This window comes from Sipha flava, unplaced genomic scaffold (genome assembly GCF_003268045.1).
Source record: "Sipha flava isolate LNK unplaced genomic scaffold, YSA_version1 86_pilon_pilon, whole genome shotgun sequence".
Taxonomy (NCBI): domain Eukaryota; kingdom Metazoa; phylum Arthropoda; class Insecta; order Hemiptera; family Aphididae; genus Sipha; species Sipha flava.
In genome coordinates, this window is record NW_020273628.1 from 74,062 (window position 1) to 98,514 (window position 24,453).

Below are 24,453 nucleotides of genomic sequence, written 5' to 3' on the forward strand. Positions count from 1 at the left end.
TCTATTCGATCAACACCCACAGCGACTGGTGAATGTTTGTTGAGATAGTAGTCTCAAATCAAGTTTATCTTATAATATTAATAATATTACATAGCCCGTGTGAGACAGAGGCCTGGACATGATTCACGACGGCTGCACACGGATTGCTTCACAAAATAAAAAAAAATCGATTATGAACTCCGTCAGGCCTAATCTAAACGAATGCACGATAAGTATGAAAATAAACAATTAACACATCTCGATTTAATTAAAAAGATATGGTTCAAGTTTTCACCAGTCTTATAATTTTTAAATCTAAATTTAATCTTTTAATTTTTTTATATAATTATCATTAAAATGTAATATAATTTAATTTACATATTTCTAGTATAACGAGAAAAAACAGTATTTTGAATAACCTACCGTTAATAATGATTTGGTATCGACAGTCCTAAGTTTGTTGTTTAAAATGGGGGGGAAAATAATATTTTGAATTTGGGATGCAATTCGTTTGCGCCGATTCACGACAATGCGACCCAAGCCCTACTCCCCCCAATCATCAGAAAATGAACATGGGTTTTAATTTATGTTAATATTGTAACTTTTGAATAAGAGTAAATGATAAGTTGGAATTTAATCTATACGTGCTGTTTGAGTCGCTTATAACATGAACATATCTTGTCACGACGACCATGAAATAATGCTGTTCAAACAAGTCGATAAGTAAAAAATTATTTTTTACTTTTAGCAGAAGCAAACATAAAAATCGCATTTACTGTACTGGATTTCATGTACGAAATTCAAATGTTAACCACTGTAATACTATATAAACGCTGTTGTAATCGGGGAAATGTCCGTCTGATATTATTTTAGTTTATGGTCTTGTGTGATTTCAAATTGCAGTAAACTATTGCAGTTCACTGAACATAACCGTACGTTTGCAGGGTTATAATAAAATGAAAAACATGTATATTACATACAGTGATATTCGACAATAAACAATAAAATTCACAAAATGTATTAAATTCTTGTTTTACTATTCTTATTTATATTTTCTTTAATTTAAATAAATATCAATACACACGAGCGGTTTATAAATTATGATAATAAAAACAAATGTTTATGTTTATATAAAAGCAATGACTAAAATACGTTCACACGCGAATAAAAAATAAATCAAATAAAGCAGTACGATTGGGCAGTAAGGAGTTCACCCTTTTCCCCTAAAAGAGATTTTAAAAATAACCATGGACGCATAAATACGGTAAACTCTTCGGGTAGCATAATATTATTTCAGCAGTCTTTCGGAATTAAAATTAGGTTCTGCTGTGTCTGCCGTGAATGAGATTTAAATTATTTCAAACGAAAAACTGTTTGAAATAATTTAAGCCTCTACCAGAGGCCGTGAATAAGCAGAGAAAACCCGTCGAGAAAAAACGTAATACTATGCAGCACTAAACGAAACAACAAATTATTTCATCGGCCGCCCGTACCTACACGTGCCTAAATATCCGACGGAAATATAACGTCGTCGTAAATATTCTATAACGTATAGACATTTGAAACCCCTCACTGTTCGATCCACTGCGATATTTGATAACGTATACAACGCAGGATATAAATATATATGGTATCAGAACAATAATAATAATAATCAATAATAATAATAGTAATAATAATAAAATAATAATAGTCGTAAATCAGACATGATGTTTGATACACGGGGATTTTTATTTTATAACGCATATGTATATTGACTAGAGATAAATACGAAGAGATTACGATATTATTATATGATGTATACATAAAAAAAAACTATTTTGCAACATGCGCGTTTTTACTAAAAATGTTATTACAGGTAGAGATTACATTGTTTTGTTTTCGCCGCGAATAAATATAGAAACCTAATTAGTGTGCGGGTAAAACAGGACGAAGTAAAAGTGACAATTCGAGAGACACCCATCACAGTCTCGTCACTTCTGGTTGCAGATGTGCCGCAGCGGCCGCGTACCTTCGGCAATCCGTCTGACTCGCTTTGTCGTTCTTGATGTAACTGAAGTAACGGCCGCCGGCCGATGACGAACACGAGTCCAAGTATTCGCAGCTGGCCGACGACTCGACGGCCGCTATTGGATACTGCGGAGGAAGCGAAAGTAGCGCTTCCGTGGACTTGGTCGGGTGTCGCATCCGGCCGCCGCCGTTGTGATGATGGTGGTGATGGTGATGATGGTTCTTGTGGTGCTGATGATGGTGATGGTGGTGACCGTGACTGTGTTTCTGGCCACCTTTGACGTTCTTCAATTGCAGGTATACCATGTGCTGCTGTTGTCCACCACCTCCACTGTTATTATTGTTGTTGTTGTTGTTGTTGTTGACGATCTGATCACGGTCCAAGTACTCGTAGCCGAACCCGTAACCGCCGAATGCCTTGGTGGTCAGGTTGTCCCACGATTTTACCGGTTTCACGGCGCAGTTCTCGCGCCGATACGTCGAGGACGACTGCGACTTGACCGAGTGTTGTCGCGACGCGACGGACGACGAGTGAGAGCCGATGGCCGCGGTCATCGGGTCCTCGTCCCAGTACAACGTGTCCGTACTCAGCGACGTCGTATACGACGCCGGGCTGTTTTCGGTCAGGCTGTTCTGGGGCCTGCCGTCACAGATGCCGGTCGACGTACTCTGGCATATCCGCTCGTCTGACGCGTACCTGTCATTCACCAGGTTAGCGTAACCGTGACCGTGGCCATGGCCACCGCCGTGTTGCTGCGATTTATGTTCGTCCACGTCGTTTCGCGACGAGTTACGCCGTTTCTCGTGTCCCTTCCGGCAAAACGAGGTCTCCGACTTGCACTCTGCGAACACACACAACACAGCCAAATGCTCAAATTATAATCGTATGTCGTACCACCTAACGCGGCAAAGTACACAACATCAACAACAACAATAATATTAACTACAATATAACGTTGTACGTAGTGTATATTATCTTGTTCGACAAGCTTAGCTCGTCGACTCGGGGGAAAATGTAAGAGCATATCACTTGGAAAAATAAGAAGAATTATACTCCCTCCTCCTATCGAATTCAAACACTGAAAACACGGGTAGTAGTTGCGCTGCAGCATTCGAGTAGCGTATGGGTGGCCAACTTGAATAATTTTTTTATTTTTATATGGTTTTATGTAAAATAGGTGGGCTAATCTAAGATGAAAATAATATATTATATATATAATATATAATATATAAAATTGTTCTACTCAAAATAAAAAAAATTGAATCGTGATAAGCAATGGTGATTATACGAATGTTTGTATGAAATAATATCGAATATCAGGACTTTTTTCTATAAATGGGAACATGGTAATATAATTATTTTGGGGGGGGGGGGAAAGCTTACAACCTCGTTCCCTCGTGAACACGTCTATTTTATAAATATTACGAAGCCCGATGCCATTCAACTGCGTCGACCATGTACAGTATTCGTTGAATATCTTCGTGAGGAATTTTTCAATCAAGCGAAAACATTAGTAGTTTTTAAAACACAACACGGTTTAACGAAATTTTCCCTCACATCCACCCTTGTATCCGTGTAACTAAACTAATTCTAGTGCGTGTGTTTACATAATATAATCGTTTTCCTAATATCCAATATCGAGTTCTGGCGAAGGCTGACCCGACTAATCACTAGTTGGCGACAAATTTGTACAAAATATTATTCACCCGTTATTTAAAATAATAAGAACACTTAATAATTTTATAGGACATTACGTAACAAATAAAAACTTTCTAATTAGATACTTAAGTGTTGAAAAAACAATTGGCTACTTACATATTTGAGTCATTGATAAAAATTAATATAGATAATCATTGTAGTAAACCAAAAATATTCCACATAATGAGTTTCTATTGGAATTTAATATAATTTAAATTTGTTGTACTCTTTATCAAAGTAATAACTGTAATTGGTTTAAAAAATAATCATAACCTAATCGCTCTTATCATTATACAATAATTTTTTTTTTACAAAATTTCATTTATTTGATTTCGAAATTATCTTATTCGTTAATATAACTTTCTAATTTCATATATACTTATGGTCAGGGAGTACGTTACATGTGTTATTAGTTTTTTTATTTATTTGCAAACTTGCAATACGATTTAAACCGTATGCCCCTCAAATGGTTTTATGTAAGAGAAGCTATTGATGTTAAATAATTTTTACAACAAATCGGTCATAAAGGTCATCTAACAGGCAGCGTATTCGAATACCGCATCAATTGTTGGCAATCCTATATACCTACTATAGCATTTGGTTCGTCTTGATAAATAGACAAATAAAATTTTAAAAATAGGTAACCCATTAAATGTCTGATACGTGAATACCATTTATACCAAGACACTCATTAAAAATTTAATTAAATATTGATTTTAAGCAATTTTGAATTCAATTTTAATCAATGGTTTTATTAATTCTACATGCATAAGGAATTTAAAATAGGAGCTAGTTCAACAATAGTCGTTATCGTGTGGTTCAGATAAAATAATGTATAACACAAATACCTATGTCAAACAATCTACATATTACATAAAAATAATAAAATTTATACATCGTCAACAGTCAGTCTACAGTCATGCAAGAGATAACTAAAAGATAATAAATAAAAATAATGTACAAATACATGCATTTGATGTTTTAAGTTGATTTTGTATCAGACAAAATAATAAAACTTTTCGTTTATGAACAATATGCACGTAATACGAATAACGTAAAACGTAATACAAAAAAAAAAAAAAAAAAAATGATTATAAATATACGTATGCAAAATAATAATAATATAAAACAATGCGATTGATCATAATATATAGTTCTAAATTAACCATGACAATCGAGGAATGCTTTCCTCGGTATTTGAGATGGTCACAGGGGACAGCCAGAAATATAGGCACGGCGCGACAAAAATATTTGTATTCGTTGAATTAAATATCAAAACTCGGTTACCATAGTTAAAATACACATACGATGGTCACCGCTGCATATATACGTAATAACACATACACTTTATATGTTCTATGTGTGATACGTATAAGAGCGCGCATGTGATTACGATACAATTTAAAAAGAAATACAATTTATCAGTCTTTTGATAAACTAAAAAAAAAAATGATATAAACAAAATAATGAAAATAATGGTACAAAATAAAAAAATAATAATAATAAAAAAACATTTTGCGAGTGTTGAACGATTTCAAAAGCGAATAGTGGACAAAACAAGGATCACTACGTGTGTAGATCGGAATAATACCGTTCGTGCGCGCTTAAATGAATAACAAAAATAAAAAAAAAAAAAGCGCAGAAAACATGATGATACAGGTGTAGGTGAGCAGCATATGGCTACACTCTTGGATCTATACACGTGTACGTCGGTATAAAGTCTACACTCGTGGCCGACGGACGTGCGCGTGCATTCTACGCCAATCGAGCGGCACAGCAACAATAGCAAAGAAAACCGCAACGGTTCGCAGCGGTGTACAACGGCGACTACTACGGGCGGCATCCGCTGAACACCAGCGACAAGCAGTCCGGCCAGCAGCAAGATCGCGGCGTATCGTGCATGGTCAGCTTGCCTGGGCTTTTGTCGCGGCCGCCGCCGACGCAGCCGCCGTGTGTCGACTTGCGCCTACGCCGCCGGTGTCTCCTGGTGGGAACGCACTGCGAGCCCGGGCAACAAGCCGCGCCGCCGTTCGCGGCCAGATCGTACGCCTCCAGGCTGATCTCGTCGTCGTCGACGCCGCCCCCGTTGTCGTCGTCGTCGTCGTCGTCGTCGTCGTCGACGTCCGCTTCGTCGCCGCAGTTCCGCCGACGACCTGAAGCGCCGCCACCGGTGCGTATGCAACCCCATCGCGGACAATTATCGCCTACACCGGAAAGCATATAGGAAACAACAAACAACGGAAAAAAAGAAAAAAAAAAAAATCCACCAAAGAAGAGACGTGTCAAATGCGCGCGCGCTATGTGTGTGTGTGTGTGCGTTAGCGGGTGAGCTGTAGTAGTAGCGTAAGAAAGTGAGCGACAGTGACGAAAAACGTTATGCTACAGTTTAGTTATAGGTGTGTACAAATGCGTAGTGAAATATATGCAGCACTCAGTAAAAGCAACTAAATAAACAAAACACCGTGTTAATGTTACGCGCGCGCGCAATGGCGTTCTACGCGTATCATCGAACGAGTTAATATTTGATCACCGTTATGACGATATCTCGTCTCGTTACCGCGGTATTGTTGCGCGCATACAAATGCACGCGGCTGACGCGTATTCGTACGACATGTAGGTTCGCAAAACGCTATGCGCGTGCAGTATAATTACTACCACGTGTACGCCTATGCATATGTTATTGGCGGTGTGCGCGCACGTACATGTGCTACATATTTACCTTGTGATGAAGACCTCTGCGACGCTCTGCACGTGAAGTTGTGCTGTTTGCAGTGCTGCGCAGTTGGCTGCTGCTGCTGCTGCGAACGATTCGGCCCGTCCGACGATGTGCTGCACCGACGGCTGACTTCGACCACGTAATGCGATCGTCTCCTCTGCTGGACCGGTTGATCCGCCGGTGGAGCCCAGTTTTCTTGTTGCTCGTACTTTTTGTTGTAATTCGGATTGTTGCTGAAAATGTACAATCGCAAAGCACCATTGAATGGATGTGCACGCTAAAACCGTAATGTTTTACCATACATGTAAATGTATAGCAATGTAATCCGATGAACGAGGAATACAATTCAAAAAAATAACAAGACCTTCTGCAGAAGAACAGCGAACCATAGAGGTCGTCACTAACTAATTTCAATGTGGTTATCCGTTTTAAAACTTACCAAATTTCTCGCTGTCCAAAACACACAAAAATATTATTAAACAGTAACCTAATCCAACAACCTAAACCAACAGGGTCCGAAAAAATGTATTCGTAAATTGGCAGATAGTCTTACACTTGGTCTAGGATGAAGCTAAAAAATATGTAAAAAGTAAAAATATATATCGAGACACATAATTTCTACAAGTCATTACAACATTTACAAAAAATTGATTCGTTCTGTTTATTACAAAGGCTGTTTCTGAAAAAGGTCGATGACGATTTACAACTAAATAGTAGAATCTCAATTATACGAATGCAATTTTTTTCTTGCATTCGTATTTCGTTGAGGACATAAATCGTAAATTCTAATAGTTAATCCAATCTAACATGACAAATTGTCTGCGAAACTTTCGTATATTAATTATCACGCACGAATTATTTATACATAATATTTTTATTAAATAAATCCATTATTACTTTATTATTAGAAACTTATTATTTACTGTTAGTGAAACAGTTTTCGGTAGAATAGTTTATTATATGTGACCTACTATTTCCTATTTTTCTGTTCGAAATATGAATCTAACCTACAGTATTGTTTTTGATAAAATACACAATTTGCAGTTTTTTAATAACTGTGTTAATTGTTCACCCAGAACTAGACAAATTATTTCACATAATAAAAAACAAGTGTAACATTAACCGTTAATATATAAGTGAAAGTAATTAATTTACTTTTATTTTAGTTCCATAAATTATCTAATTAGTGAATTGAATAAAAAACAAACTATTTATACTTCAATACTTCCGTAGCTTTATATATTTCATTATCATTTACCATTATATTTTTTTACGCGGAAACAAATATTTTTTATAACTTTTTAATTTGTACTGACTTTTTTTACTAAGAATTCTTCAACAAATAAAGACCACGAGCTTTATAGCTTTTATATATTGATGGTAAACAATAAAGATGCTTTATTACTCTATATTGAACCTAAAATTTAAAATAACAAGTAAGTGCGTGGAAAAAAAAATTACCTATGCCAACCGACATAACTTGAATCTCCATTGATTATGGCAGTAGTAGGCTGATGTAAGTAATAGGAACGTCCGTGCTGGTCAATGAAGTGGTGTGGTCGGTATGCCAGCATGAAGTTTTGTTTGGGAACATAAATTTGCTGAACTTTAGCTACGTCTTCAGTGGATAACGTAGGTCTAGACATAGAACTTTCACCTGTAATTTTTAAATCATTAAATACTTTTTTATTAGGTTAAAATAAAAAAAAGACTAGAAAAACTTTCAAGAATTTTAAATTGATCGCGTGTTAAATAAATTATAGTTCAAATAACAATAAATATAAAATGAGAACATTTTGAAATAAAATCTATAGTATTAAAGTTGATTTATGAGAAGCGCCTTGATGATAAGTCAAAATTGAATATAATAATGAAAAAACTTTTTATTGATAAGAAGTAAATAAATTGTATCTTATATATATTATGTAACATCATATATGTATGTAAGAATAACATTTTTTTATATATACATATAATATGTGTATTTGATAAAGGTAAGCATGTTGTTTGTTAATTAAAAGGTAATATCCACCATTACACATAAATAGTAGAGCTATCGAATTTGAACGTGAATTAAGATTCACGTGATTACGTATTTTTTGTTAAAGTGTACTTAAATTTAATAATCCGTTATTTAATTCTCATATGCTTGATTAGTAAATCACGGATATTTACTTCACCTGTACTTAAAACAAAAACCAAAAACTAAAAATATTTGTACCCAAATTAATCTCAAATTAAAATTTAATCAGCTAAAATGTAATAAGATATTTATAATAAATCTAAAAAAAAATCTTAGAGACTTAATAAGATAAGATATTAAATTAATATAATTGTAACACCAATAATAATGTAGAAACCATGGTCTATTGAGAGTTGAGAACCGTTTATTATCCCGGGTTTTGTGATTCCGATTCGAACCTTAACACTGCGACTAGTATCTACTCTCTACAAATATAATATGTTCATAAGACACCCAGTAGCTACACTCGAAAGTACAATGAATAAGACTAATTGGTGAAGAGAAAAAAATAATTATAATTTTATTGCTAATTACGTACCGTTTTCAGTCAATATTTTTTGATTGGCAGTGTCCTTGGAAGAATGACTAGACTTTTTTCTTGCGGGTAAACTATGTGTTTTCCATTTTCCTTCCATGAGTTCTCTCTCTTTGATTTCGACTTTTTCAAGTTCTTCGACTTTGGCTTGAAGAGTACGTTGTAGCTGAATATATCTCATATGTAAGTCGACCTTTGCGGTAAATTTTAATGTTGATAACATTTGATACATTAAATTATTTTAATAATTAATGCCTTACTTTTCGCACACAGTCTTCGAATAATACTACCATTCTCATTCGTGAATCACAGCTTTTTATAAAATTAACTAATGCTTTATGGTCAGCCTTTTCCATGTCAACGCCATTTATCGACAATATTACATCGCCTAAATTACATCAAGCAATAATTATTATATCATTATTTGTTATAATGTAATTGTTATTAAATTAATACCTTCTCTCATTCCGGCTCTATATGCTGGTCCATCATAATCGACATGGTCTACATATGTTATCATTTCAATCTCTTGCTCTTTTTTATAATGAATACCATAACTCTTTAAAATTAAAATTATCAATATATAGTAATAAAATAATAACTAGGTATCAAAAATAATTAATTGATTCTCAATTACTGAATTAAAAATTATAAGAATTATATGATAACCTATAAACAATATCTTATATTTTAAACCAATAATGATGATAAATATGTTATTGATAAATATTATCATAATATTTACTTGAAAATTTGGTGAAATAAACAAAAGAACAAAAAACAATTTGTAGAAGATCTGATAACGAGATTTAAAATGTACTTAATATTTACCTGAAGCATAAAGCCGTAACTTCCATTTTTTTTTTCAACAATTATGGTTCTTCTTCGCCGATCTTCTTCTGGTTTTGTTACAGTTACGTGGTCACATTTCACGCGATCAAGTATTTGATTCTAAAACATAAATAAATAGTTTGTAACAAAATTAAAACACACCTAAGTTAATACTTTTATGTAACTAAGGCAGGTCATTAAATTACATTTCAATTGTATTATTCTATAGTCAAGCCCTTTAATTTACATATGAACTCAAATAGTGTTCAATTATGTTCTATAATGAAAGTCATCCAATTAAAAAAAAAAAAAAAAATGAGTTAAATACCACATTATGTATAAAGGTCATTTAACACCTCTAATCCATAGAGAATTTTAATTGTTAGAAACTTTCTAAATAATTAGTAAATATATCGATAGAATATATTTATTTTAGACAAATTAGTTCATATAACTATAATTTTACACATATAATTGATATTATATTAGAAGTATAAGGTAAGTTCATTTATACTAAAAATATATTAAACTGAAAACGCAGTAACTATAATAGTACAATTATGTTTTAAATTAATGAACGATGTTGAAATATGAAACGACTAATGGATGCCTATGAAAATATTATAGGTACATTATTGTTTAATGATTAATGTTTTGAAAATTACTTATTTATTATCAACACAATGTTCTACAGTATGGGTATAAATTAGCATATCATACATATCATTTTAACATATTCATGCGGTAGATGCTTGATAGTGGTATTGAACATATGATCGACGATGCTTTCAGCTATAGTTAGATCAAAACTAGTTTTTCTGCAATAAGAGAGATGGCCCGAAAGGAAGTTGCCTCCGGCAACAATGAATTGAGTAGAGACAGGTATGTTATATCATCATTATACCATTATTCTATTAGACTACACATAAGAATATTACTTAATAATAATACATCACTAACAAAAAAAAAGTGAGCATATTCTATAGCAAACGTGATGTTTAAATAGACGTGAGCAATAAAGCATAATTTTATTCTAGTGGCGACATTTGCCATTTTATTATTACCTCGTACAAATTATAAGTATTACTTTTAAATTACACTCAAAATATAATTCTCAATAAGGTCGAATCTTTCTAAAATACTGGTACAAAAATAAATTAACTTCTATTTGAGGTCATTATAATATACTATATAATATTAAAAAATCAACCCAGTCAATTTAAATCAAATTATACGAGTCAAACAGTTACGGTGAACTTCTATGAGTTAATAATTATTATTTATCACTAAAAATTATTATTATTAAGAATTGATTTCATTTTTCGTCCAGTTTTTAGTATTTAGTTTTTGATTTACAGTAATATTTTTTTACAGGAATAAAATAAATTTTCTAATCAATATTTATATCCTAAACATAATTTTGGTCCCTCAAATATTATCATTCATAACATTTATGCAAGCAAACAACAATTTTTATTATTAAAAAAATTAAAAATTATTTTTTATTTTTTATTAGAATAAATATAATTAGTCAATATACACGAAGTTATTAAGAATTTTAATACTCGTAAATTTGGTTTAGTTTGTAATATAAAATAATCGATTATAAATATTATGTAGTAATATTAATATGCAAAATTGAGGTATTTTTGGACTTCTCATTTTAGCAAAGTGTAACAGGAAAAAACTCAAAGCCAGGTTGATTAGGCCTATGTTAGAATGAATAAAACCTTTATTATTGTACATATTTATTTAAAATAATAAAAATAAAAAATTATAGGTTAGGTATTGAATTAGAAAATAACTAAAGGAGTTAAAACTATTACTGTTATTCTTTAAACTCATACGTGAACTTTTTATTGATTAGAAAATGAATAGTGAAAATAAGAAAAATAAACTTAATGACGCCACGTGCATTTCACAAAGTAAAAACATTACATTAGTATTCTTGAAGCAAACGAAACAATGTTTTAAATTTCAAATATAAAAGCTTAATTAATATTTATGTAATATTGTCCTCATAACGTTTTAAGACAAAATAAGTTTAATCTATTTTTTTATTTTTTTTGACTTATATAAATTGTTTATCAACAGAATTAAACTTAAAAATATTTGACAATACTACCATAAAATATATTCATCATACTTAAACATAAAATAAATGTATAAAATGTGTATAATATGTATACAATTAAACACTAATAATTTAAAATAATATAAATAGCAAAAGCCAGATTCATAGATTTCATAAAATAATCAAATCTTATTAGATATCATATTCCCACACATTTAACACAACATTGTTCCAGATTTAATTACTTTTGGATTTTATATACACAATAGGAAATATTATGTCATCAAACTGAACTCTTCAAATAGGAACATATAATTTTTCACTCATCATTTAATATTGTATAATTTTGTATGAGTTTTGGTCAAACTAATGCGTGTCTTATAATCTCACACAAATAAGATATTATATAACTTTTAAATAATTATTATAATTAAAATCAAAAAAATTTATATGAATACATTTGTTAATAGTTATATAAATGTGTCCTTTTACAAAGATATAAGAATAAAATTATTTTCATAATTTTTCACATAAGTATATTATTATATCATTTTACGTTTATATTAAAAATAAAGTAAAATCTTATTATCACCTAACCCTATAATAAATTAATAAATTAGTGATACAGAAATTATTATAAGAATATGTGGAAATCATATATTTATTCAATAGATTTTATCAATTTATGTATATATAACACATATATACACGAGAGCATATAACAAGCAAATATTTTCTCCACATAGTTGTATTTTTATTTATAAGAAAACATATGTTCAAATATTTTTAAAAAAAATCGGTATTGTACACAAAGGATAATAAAATTTATATCGAATTAGTATGTAAATGATTCATAATATTTAAACCTAATATAATTATAATAACTACTTTTTATTTGTAAATAATTAATAAGCAATATTAATAATTTAAGGTTTTTACATATATAGTTATTAGTTTAGCATATAATACAGTTACATACAACTCCTAATATGTATTATTTATTTTAATTTCACCTTCTATACGACCTTCGTCAAGAAGAACATAAAATAAGTAGTAGATATACTTAAAAACGAACTCACGTGTTGCATTCAAATGATTCAAGAAGACAACTAGGTTTTTAATTCCCCTTCAACTCGGAAATTACTCTACAATACATTTTTATTTAAACTAGTTTACTCTGATTGACCTCGTAAATTCAATCTGGTTTTAAAATGCAATTGGATTACAAAACATATTAATTCGTCTTTTATAATCACACACAATATATAGCCCAAATAATTATTCATTATTGTACAATAATAGTTGTTCATAGTTGTACAATTTTAGACCGAACACTTATTATCAAATTTTAAAATAAATGTATTAAATTAAATTTCATAATGTTTATTTAAGAAATATTTAATTAAAAAAAATGTTTAATTTAAACAGTATTAAAATAATTAATTTAAACATATTAAATTGCTTATAATACTTCAGAATTTTAGATAAAGTAACAGGTATAATTTATTATCATTGATACAAAATGATTACGTTATAAGAATAAAGCTCGGAATAAAGTAATCAAAAATTGTATTTATTGAATAGTACATAATATCAAGCCATTCGATTTATTAATCAGTGAAATATTAAATATGTCTACATTAATTTAAATTATTATGTCAAAGCTATAATTTTCCTTTATGAAATAAACAGATAAATAGTTTATTTAACATTAAGAAAATATAGTTACTCTATTACTCATTATCTCATGTTCTGTATTTTTATTCCAATTTATACTATGCATATATTTGTTAAAATTTAAACAAAGATAAATGAGTGCATTACATTTTACTGTTTACTAAATTTTAATTTGTTTTATCATACACCAATTATTCATAATAATTGTATTTGATTTGGACTATTTTGATTGATAAAATCATAATTTAAAATTAAAATAGTTGTTATAGATAACAATTGAAAATTATTTTAATATTAATTAAAATAATTTAAAATATTTAATCCTTAACAGAAAAATATGAAAAAAAAAAGTTTAATAGTTATAGGAAATTTTTGATAAATTATTCCATATTTATCCAAAAACATAATTTTTGACTTTTCGGGCATTTCATTAGTACATTGCCTTAAACATATACGCAAGATTAATTAAACAATGACAAACATCCTCTGGATGTGTATATAATACGTATACATATATAGCAAACAATATATAATCATTCTCAGTAGGTTTTATAAAGAAAACAATAGTTTCAATAATTTAGACATGATTGGTAAAATAATTAATTATTACTTTAGAATATATATGTATATATATTCAAATTAACGATTTTATACTTCGTTTGATATGGTCACTTACTGACTATCGAAGTACATACTTAAAAATAGTTCTGATATTTGATGAAAATAAACAACCAGACATTTTAAATAATAATAATATACTAGTTAAATCAAATAATGTTTCACTATCCTTTTAAATTATCATGTAGATAAATATATTCGAGTAGCCATTTATTATATATTCCATACAGTTCAATTAATTAAATTTAAAGTAAATAAATTAGAATAATTTAACCATTTTTTTTATTACTTTATTTGAAATAATTGTATAGTTTACGATGTGTTCAATGTTCAAGGTGTTACAATAAAATAAACATTAAAATCTATATAATAATAATATATTTATGTAAATTAAATAAACTAAATTTTTTATACTCTAAAAAAATTGTATAGTTAATGATATTCAATGTTCAATGGTCAATGTCCACACTTATACAATAATATAAACATTAAAACCAATATAATAATATTATATATATACATACTACGTAGCAATAATAATATCAGTATCAAAACAAATACAATGAAATCAGTGCGGTTACATGATAAATTGTTTTGAACTCAGAATATTAGTAATCTGTAATATGGTTAATGTCAATGGATAAAAATAATTAATGGTGACATTTAAGTTGTAAAATTATCAAATAAGTAAAATTATTTAAATTGTTATTGGCAAAATACATTATACAAAAATTAGTTTAATACAACGAATATTAATTGCCAATATTATAAAAAACTAATATGTCATGTGCAAAATAAAATTAATAAATAATTGCCAACTACAAGTTAATGTCTTAACTATATATAATTGTAATGATAAAAAGAAGATTGCTCTATATAGTTCGTTTCATATTAATGTCACTTGTTTTATCCCAGCAGTACAAAGAATACAAGAACGAAAATTTCAAAAACCATTTTCAACGATCTCATTTAAGCATTTTAATAATCATTTAAATTGTTAGTTATAGACAAATACTTGATTATAAAATCATAATATATTAGTGAGGTGATTATTTAAAACGAATGAATTAGGAAAATTTATTGCAGATTTTATACTGTAATAAATAATAATACACATTTCAATTATTTCAATTCAATGGATTAGATTTACAGTAAAATATATTTAGACTGTCGCCAGTTATCAATTTGCATATAACTATTGTCAAAAGCATAAACTGCAGATAACGAGTTTTAAACCAAATGTGGCTTATCTTATACAGACAAAATAACTAAAATACATATAACTTATAAGTAAAAATAATGCGTTGAATAAGAAAGTTTTTGTCTCGTTGCAGTCATTTGGTGAGGCGCCAAGCTTCTAAATTTAAACGTCCCCGATAGATAATATTCACAAGGTGGACACACTTATTTGATATTCGGTTTTTAAATTGAAAAAGATGACATTATATGCCAATTATAATAGGATGACAGTGTCACACTGGCTATGGTCAGCCACCGTAGAAGAGAAAGTGCTACATTTCAATTTCTATAATTTTTAATTTCCATATTATGCAAAACTAAGCAATGCAATAAAATTACAATGTTAAACAATCAGTTTCAGATACGGCAATTATTATTTTATCAAATTAAATTATAAAGGATAACTTAAAGCAAAATCAATTATTATATTATGATTGAAAATAAATACTTATAATTAATTTATGTAGTAAACATGTAAAATGTGGAAGATGTTATTTTAAATTTAGATAATAAATTTAACTTCGAATTTGTATAACTATTCTTAAGAAACTAGATTAAAATAATATCAAAATCAATAATTAATAAATTATTCAGTAGACTATCAAACAACCAATTTAACCATTTATGATTCTTTCAATGAATAAATAAATTTAATTATAATTTAATTTATATGCATGGAGATATTTTATACAATTTATATTTCCGTAAGCTATGAATTTTTTAAAATATCAATGCTTATCTCAAAGTTATAAAACTATACTTGATAATAAATATGAATTTTATTTGACTAATGTTGAAGTTATAATCAAAATAAAAATATATTGTTTTTGAATATAGAACAACTGCGAACATTTTACAACAATATAGTATAATACCAATTTATATTTTATTTCAATATAAATTTGTACATAAAAAAGATAAAAAAAATGTAGATATACCTATACAAATTTAATTCGACCTTGACCAAATCGCGTTTTTCTGTTGCAGAGTATACATTTTCTTACAGTTAGTATACAAAATGAAGGTTAAAATGAAAATAAAAAATACGCTTCACAATTCGCTTTAGTAATCTCTTGATAGAGAATATAATATATTTTTAAATGTATAGCAGACATGTCTGCTCCTCTACAAGGTGATTTATCGCTATAAGCAAATAAATTAAATTTTGTACAAATAATATTCATATACTTTATAGTAGGTACTTATTTATTTATAGTATATTTACTTATTTATAAGTACTTCATAACTTTAATCAACTTTATATTTTTATTACAATCGGTAAAAATGTATGAAGAAAGCAATTTTAAGATTTTTAATAATAGATTTCATATCAAAAAGACAATTATGATATATGAATCTTTGTATTACAGTTTATGCCATATTTACTTTACCATTAAGTATTCAATAACTTTAATAACCTAATTTGGTATTGTACTGTATTGAATAAACTATTGTTAAATTTATATATTAAAAAATTCACTAAAAAATATTGTTTTATTATAAAAGTAAGTATATTATAAAAAAAATTAGATATATGTTATTATTAAATACTAACAATTAAGATAAATGCATTTAAATATTTGATTTCAATAAATAGCTCAAAAAAGATTAAGCAGTTTTAAAAAATCTCAAGTGTTGTTTCAAAAATAATGTGTTAATATCAGTTTTATAATTAAACTTGATAATTATAGTGATTAAATACAGTTTCTTTAGTTGACTCATTAATAATAAAAGAAAAAAAAACAGGTAATTATCAACTATGGTTTAGTATATATGTTTATTTATTTATTTCAAGATGCATTTGACGTATTGCTGACCGTGTTCAATAAATAATCAAAACAATATATTTTTAAGCGAATTTACTTTAAAAATATTATAACCATGAAAACCTTTTTTATATATTACAAACATGAATAGGTACTTAAATATAAATATTACTCTTTAAAATGTATGTTAAAAAAGTATTTTTGGTATCTTTTAGCACAATAAAAATAATCCCTTAAATGTTTGTAAAATAAATGTATTTTTTCAATTAACACTATTATATTAATATGTACGTATAAGTACAGAAACAATTCATTTTTTGAAAATATTAAATGATGGAAAAATTAGTCAGGAAATTTTAAATGACCCTCTTTAATAGAACACCATATTATTACACCATTAGATAATGCAGCTTCTCACGCAATATTTTGGTCTCGTGCATCACAGACTACGTACGTTCTTTTTAAAGTAATTATACAAGTAGGTACCACAAGTTGTATTTTTAAAACGTTGAACTAAAAAATCTCATGATCATAAAAATGTATACTATGAATGTAAATAACTTCTTCTTATTAGTGATATTCGGCATTCAAAACCTTATCCTCCAGCATAATTGCCTCCATTTTATCTTTTAATTATATTATCTTCCAGTCCTTTCTTAGTCTTGCTTGCCACGTTCTCTCATACCATGTTTTCCCAACGTAATCATGGGCTTTTGAGATTTAAATTTAAATAATGCTTACAATATAAATATAGGCACTTTTTTCTAATAAATACTGTAGTCCATATAAAATAAATTATCATAGCTGTTAAAATCATAATTTGAATACCCATAAAATAATTTAACAACTACCACCATCCTATAAATTAAAATCTCAAAGCAATGTTACTTCCTATCATTACTCATTAAATTAATTTTACTATAGAGACAAAAGAAAATGTATAATTATTTAAGTTGCATTTATTATTATTACATATAATTCACTGACGGAATATATATGACTTATATATTGTCATTTGAATGAACACCAACAAAAATAGTTTGAAATCATTACGCGTGAAAACATAATAAGTGATAAATTACACAACATATATATATATATACAATATATACACATATGGGAAAATTGTAAATAAAAACAGTACAACAATGAAAAAATATCCACCAAGTCCTTGGTGTATTGTTAATTGCTTTACCAGTTCGGTAGTTGCGTGTTAGAGACGATCGTCAAAGAGTGAAAGCACATATGGGTGTGTCGTTTTGCCAATTGACTAAAAGAACTTTATTCTCCTATTTATTCTCAGACATAACTCAAAATAAAGAAAACGATGTTCTCAGTGACTCTCTATTTTATATTTTGACAATCCATAGTGATTAAACGAATATATTATGAAACATTATTAATTAAATATACATATACCATTTATATACTCGTATATACTATGTACTATGTATTCGACGGTCGTATTGAATAGTACACTGTAATTTCAGAAGAAACTGTGAAAAAAACGAATATCAGTGAATAACAACAGTTCAAGTTAACAGTTCAGTTTCATTTTTAAACGAAGTTTAACATATTTTACGTTATAGGGAAATCATTACAATTAGATATAATAAAAATCAATTTTACACTCTTGAAATTAAGAACTGAATAAAATACTTAGGTTTGAATTTATAGATTACAATACTAAAGTTAATGTTTTGCTTTATACATGATATAAATGGTGAAGTTCAGATTTGAAAACTATCAACACGATTATACGTACCGATCTGAAAACAATATAGTAAAACAATTGTCAGTACAAAATACAAAATATCAGATATGAATATTTTCACGGATAAACTAATACCTCAATATAAGTTAATTTAAAACAAGGTAAATGTAAAAAATAAATGAATTAGTAATCATCGAAATATTCTTTATAACCGCTGAAAAAAAGTATAAATTGTTATCCTAACAATATATATACATATAGACATACATATTCATTTGCCGCATCAAAAACAGATAAAAATATTTGAAGGTACACAGGGGTTTTGCATAATAGTTATAAAACACTACACTAATTTATAATGCGCAGTTCAAGTATGGATTATATCAAACCGTACTTACATTTACTTTCTTTAAAGCTTAGTTATTACGGCTAGATTTGAAAATTTTATTTTAAACAATAAAAGTTAAATTTAAAATATTTTTTAACTAGGTTTTGACGCAATATATAACATTTACTATGATATTATTATGAATCAATAAATATTTAATAATATAAAAAAAATATAAACTTTATCTTATTCCCAATTTAATAGTAGGTAAACATAATGTTTATCTATAAACTATAACGAGTCATTCTTTGTAGATTTTAATTTATGTTTTCTTTCACCTGAAATAATTTAAAGCAATAAATTTTTATCACTCCATTTGTAAACACAGAATATTACGTTTAACAACTAACAAAAGCAGTGACTTATCAAATACCTATATTAGAAGAAAAACAATACTACAACAATGACGGTACCGTAAAAAATTAAAAATATGTATATTCATGACAAATACTAAATTTTTTCTTAATATAATTTGCATGATTTTTTCGTGTTATTTTTTTTTGTTAAAATTATAATTTAATAAGACATTGTACATGGAGATATATGAGTATTATATTTTTATTGTTTTTATAGTTTTGAGTATATTAAATTCTAGATTTTAAATTAATTCAAGATTAATTATTAATCAAATATATTTAAATACTTTTAATAATTCACTTATAATTTATAAATATTCTTCATTAAGAATAAAAATGGGCATTTTAATGAATAATTATTTAATTATTAAACATTAATGTATTTTAATAGTTTAAATTAAAAAGTTTACCTAAGTAAAGTGATTTTGACCTTGGAGTTGATATTTTAGAATAATGAAATATTTATAAATCTATTGTTAAATATTATCAGAAATATAAATGAAATTCAAATTAACTAACAATAAAAAAAAGACTAAAAATGTAACTATAATAGACTAAAAAACCTAAAATATGCTAAAAACGGTTAGCAATAATATTTTACTATTTGTATAGATACAGACTTATTGTAAGTGACAATAGTTGGACAATTTTTGTTTTTAATGAACTCACGTCTGCTGAACGTCATTAAACTTTATAAAAAAACAATTGGTAATTATATGAGCCAAATATATTCGGTTTTTACAAATAAGTGTCGAATATTTCAAATAATAAAATTATGCTATTTTGAGTTATTTAGAACTTACAAGTTAAGCTTGTAATGAAGTCTGTTAATAAAGTTTAAAATAGATTGATATCGTTCATAGAACCATAGATTACTGCAAAATAAAAGATACTAAAGGGGATTGGAAGCGGTAATTTGATGTACCATTTTATTACACACAAAACATAGCATGGACACCATTTAATGTTTATTTTATTAAGCTACATAAATCGACAATAATATTTTTAAAATTAAAAAATGTTTATTCACGTTGGATGTTTGAAAAAAAAACTCATGGAATTCCAATATGTTTATTTTTATCCTATAATTGTATTGATTGTATATAGGTATTAAATAGCTATTTAATTAGAAATATAATACGCTAAAATTAATATACTAGGTATGTAACAAACCTACTCAACAAATCACTCTTAAAATCTTCTAACCCTATGAAGCATGAACTTAGAACTTTCTGATCAAAGATCATTCGATTAAGTTATATTTCAGCAAATCTAGAAATATGATTGTTTTTACATTTTAATTATTAATCTAAAAATAAAAATTGACAACATGAAAAGATATAAAACTAAAAAAATGTATTAAATTGTAAGAGGTGAACATTTGAAAGAAAATGTATTTTACGTATAATTGGGGTTAAGACTCTTGGGTAACTATTTTAATTTGAAAAACGATCTTGCACACAATTTGATTCAAACTGAATCAAAAATGAATTAAGTATTTAAAAAAAATTACAGTTATTCAAATTTAAACTTTGAAAAACTAATTTTCCGAGTTTAGTAAATAAACATAACACAGTCAAAATTGATTTGATTAAAATCAAATTTAAAGTGAGTTCGGTTTTTTAATATACATTTTAGTGTGCTATCAATGAATATGCCCCGGAAAATTCTAAAAATTGATTTTTCTCTTAAAATAATTTTTTTGGTGAAATGCTTCGGAAAATTATATTGTTATAAAAATTATAATACAAAATAATTATTAAAAAAAATACATAGGTCTGTAGGTAACTGAATACAAATTATTCTGTTAAAGCAAAACATTTATAGTACTTGCTCAAAATTGAAAACGTATAGAACCTGTAAACTTATATTGACGTATAAAAGGACAATATATTTTTGGTTTAAATATGTTTATTTCAATTATTATTGTTATTGATATAATAACTATTCTAAGTGAACCTACCAATGTAATTTAATACCTATATTAATATTTTAAAGGTCATATCATTTTCTAGTCATTAACGATGAGTACATGACAAGAATAAAAATAATTAATATCATACAATAAGAATTCGTATATTAAATATTATAACTTAAAATTCATATCATTATTGACGTGACAAATATTCAATGCAGTCGCAACGACTAGGGGAGTCATGACGATGAGTCATGCATAGGGTGCAGACCAAATAGACTTACTGATCACCCTTTTATTAAACTCAAGCTTTAAATTTGGTTACTAAAATATTGTGTTGAAGTTTCACCCAAAAGAATAGTACCTTTATCCCTTTTATTTCTGTATGAAAAACATAAATCGTTTAAAAATTGTACTATATCCAAAATTTGTTTAGTTATAATTAAGATCTCTTAATAATATTTTAGTGTGATGTCCTTGAAAAATCTTAAAAAGTCTTACCCTAAATAGTAACTGTAAGGAACATAAAAAAAACTAAACATAAATTCATATTAAGCCCATGGTCATGTTTTGATTGAAGTATAAATGAAAAAATAGTTAACAACATTTAAGAAGTAAATCTAAATGTTTTTATATTAATTTTTATTTATATTATTAATACACAATCTGAATCAGCAGACATATCAAAAGCATGAGCTAAGTAACTAAAGAAAACCTGAACAATTTAATAGAAGAAGCTACCCATTCATGATACTTTCGTCTTTTATTTATTTTGATTTTTTATTATTTGATTATTTAATTATATATAGATATTTATTGTTTTTTTTTGTTAAGGATCATTATCTAGGAGGTCTCTGTACTATTTGCACTAGAGACTACGAGAAGGGTCTCCAGAGATGGCTAGTGTAGCTGCATTTTTGATAAATGTAATTAGGTGATTGTAAATCTAAAAGTTATTTAATTTTCCTAACTTTTTGTAAAAAAAAAAAAAATAATAGTTTTCTCTACCAAATTACTTACCTAAACGATCATACCCGTTTTAAGAATAAATCAAAATAACACTCTTTTTCGTAGTAACAACCAAAAATTTTAACATAGTAACATAATATTATCTATGGTATTACACAAATGATTAAAAAACTTTTTTTTTATTTATTCAAACTAATAAGAAGCTAAAGATAAATTGAAAAAACATGGATTATAGCAATACATAGATTATTCATAGTGAAACTATGCCCTCATAACTGAGATGCATTTTTTATTTTCTAAATTAAAGCAGTATATCTACGATTCAACGCCTTCGTGTTCGATTTCCAAACCTATTAATTTATTATGTAGGAACCGTGTTAATATTAATCGAAGCAATACACTTTCCTCGTTGTCTCAGAGCTGTTCTCCGACCAAAATGTCGGTTAGCGGTAGAAAACTAGAAAACATTTTCGGAAACCTATCGAATAGGTCCGAAGCGAAAACCGCGACCGCACATAACATTACCTAATAATCAATGCATTCAATCGAAGACGTATGTGTCGATGGAACAATGCACTATCGTTCTCCGACATTAGTACGCGATACACCGTACGCGGTACGTATAATATCCCATCAGGAACTACATTTACACACACACACACACACACACACGCACACCGATGAGAGATCACATGAACTTTTGTCATCGATTTGGCTGCAGTGTGTGTGTTTAAAATACGCCGTTCCGCTGCTAAAATCAAAAACGCTCGTACGGCGAGATATGGTAAAAGTGGCGCGAACGTTTCCTCCAACAGATATGATAACGTTACGCAGTGTTATCTGAGCGTGTCTAAATATAGACAATTCTGCCGCCGTCACGATTATCGACCGTCGTCGCGAGGGCGCTTTACCCTCCTCCGGTCTACCGCCGCACGGGCGCGTTCTCTCGAAAAGAAAACAAGCGACGACGACAATGACATTTTACCGGAAAACAACACGCACTTCTCTCGGACACTCGGCGTACCACCGCACGTAATAATTATAATTATGTATTTATGTAATCCGTTTCGCTTACCGGAGTATCATACTCGTCCTGCTGGTAGATGTCCTCGTTGGACGAGCGCTGGTGCGAAAACGACTGTTTCCTACCCGATTTCCTGTCAGACGGCTTTGGCGAACTCATAGTTGGTCGTAGCGCATAACCGTCACTCGCACGAGAATACGGAGACAACAAATACTTCGCACCGAAACACGACGAACACTTAATAGGTTTTACAACGGCGGTTATGTTGTTTCGATACGACAACGTGCGCACGTTAAATTTAAAAAAAAAAAAATGTAACCGAATAAAAAAAAAAAAAAACGTATTTAAAAAAACAAGCAAATACGATACAACGGCGGCGTACAACGTATAAATGTAAAAACATTCACGAGCGTGAAAATCACCACGCATTGGTTAAAACAAAATATTCAAACAATAAAAAATCATGGTCGAAAAGACGTACTCCTATTGCGCACATTGTGTGATAATTATTGATAATGAACCGGACCGCATTTTCGGCATCGGTACGCGTTTAACGGACACGACAAACGTCGGCGGCGCGTCGCGTCAACAATTGACTGGCGACGGGCAATCGTCGCACGAGCGGCGGCCGCGGCGCGTGCGTAGACAGCTGTTCGCCGCCGCGTCGCTCTCCCACCGCAGGCGCGTGGGCCGGCGGCGGCGTCGCGCGGTCCCATCGATTGAACGATATTAACATTTCGTGCGAAAAACCGAACGCGTCCCCCCGACCGGCTGAGCGCGCCCGCGTGCACCCGACGACCGGCCCGGACCGTCGGTTACGCGGACGTGATATTATTATTATTAATAATGAGTTATTTATCGTAGCAAGTGCGCTGCTGCACTCGTGTCGGGCGTGCCGTCACCCGTCCGCGAAATCCTAT

General features: G+C 29.0%; 1 protein-coding gene across 2 annotated transcripts; it reads right to left on the minus strand.

Moving 5' to 3' along the window:
* Positions 1 to 1,041: 1,041 nt before the first annotated feature.
* On the minus strand, positions 1,042 to 24,138 carry LOC112693424 (filaggrin). Of its 2 annotated transcripts, XM_025568483.1 has the most exons (9): positions 23,585 to 24,138; positions 9,794 to 9,913; positions 9,419 to 9,521; positions 9,223 to 9,350; positions 8,966 to 9,155; positions 7,866 to 8,061; positions 6,408 to 6,637; positions 5,602 to 5,892; positions 1,042 to 2,831 (listed from the first exon to the last, which is right to left on the minus strand). In XM_025568483.1, the coding sequence occupies exons 1-9, from the start codon at positions 23,960 to 23,962 to the stop codon at positions 1,942 to 1,944; spliced, it is 2,526 nt and encodes an 841-aa protein (XP_025424268.1). In that variant the 5' UTR covers positions 23,963 to 24,138; the 3' UTR covers positions 1,042 to 1,941. The 2 variants fall into 2 exon arrangements, with proteins under 2 accessions (XP_025424268.1, XP_025424270.1); XM_025568485.1 differs by lacking the exon at positions 5,602 to 5,892.
* Positions 24,139 to 24,453: the final 315 nt, after the last annotated feature.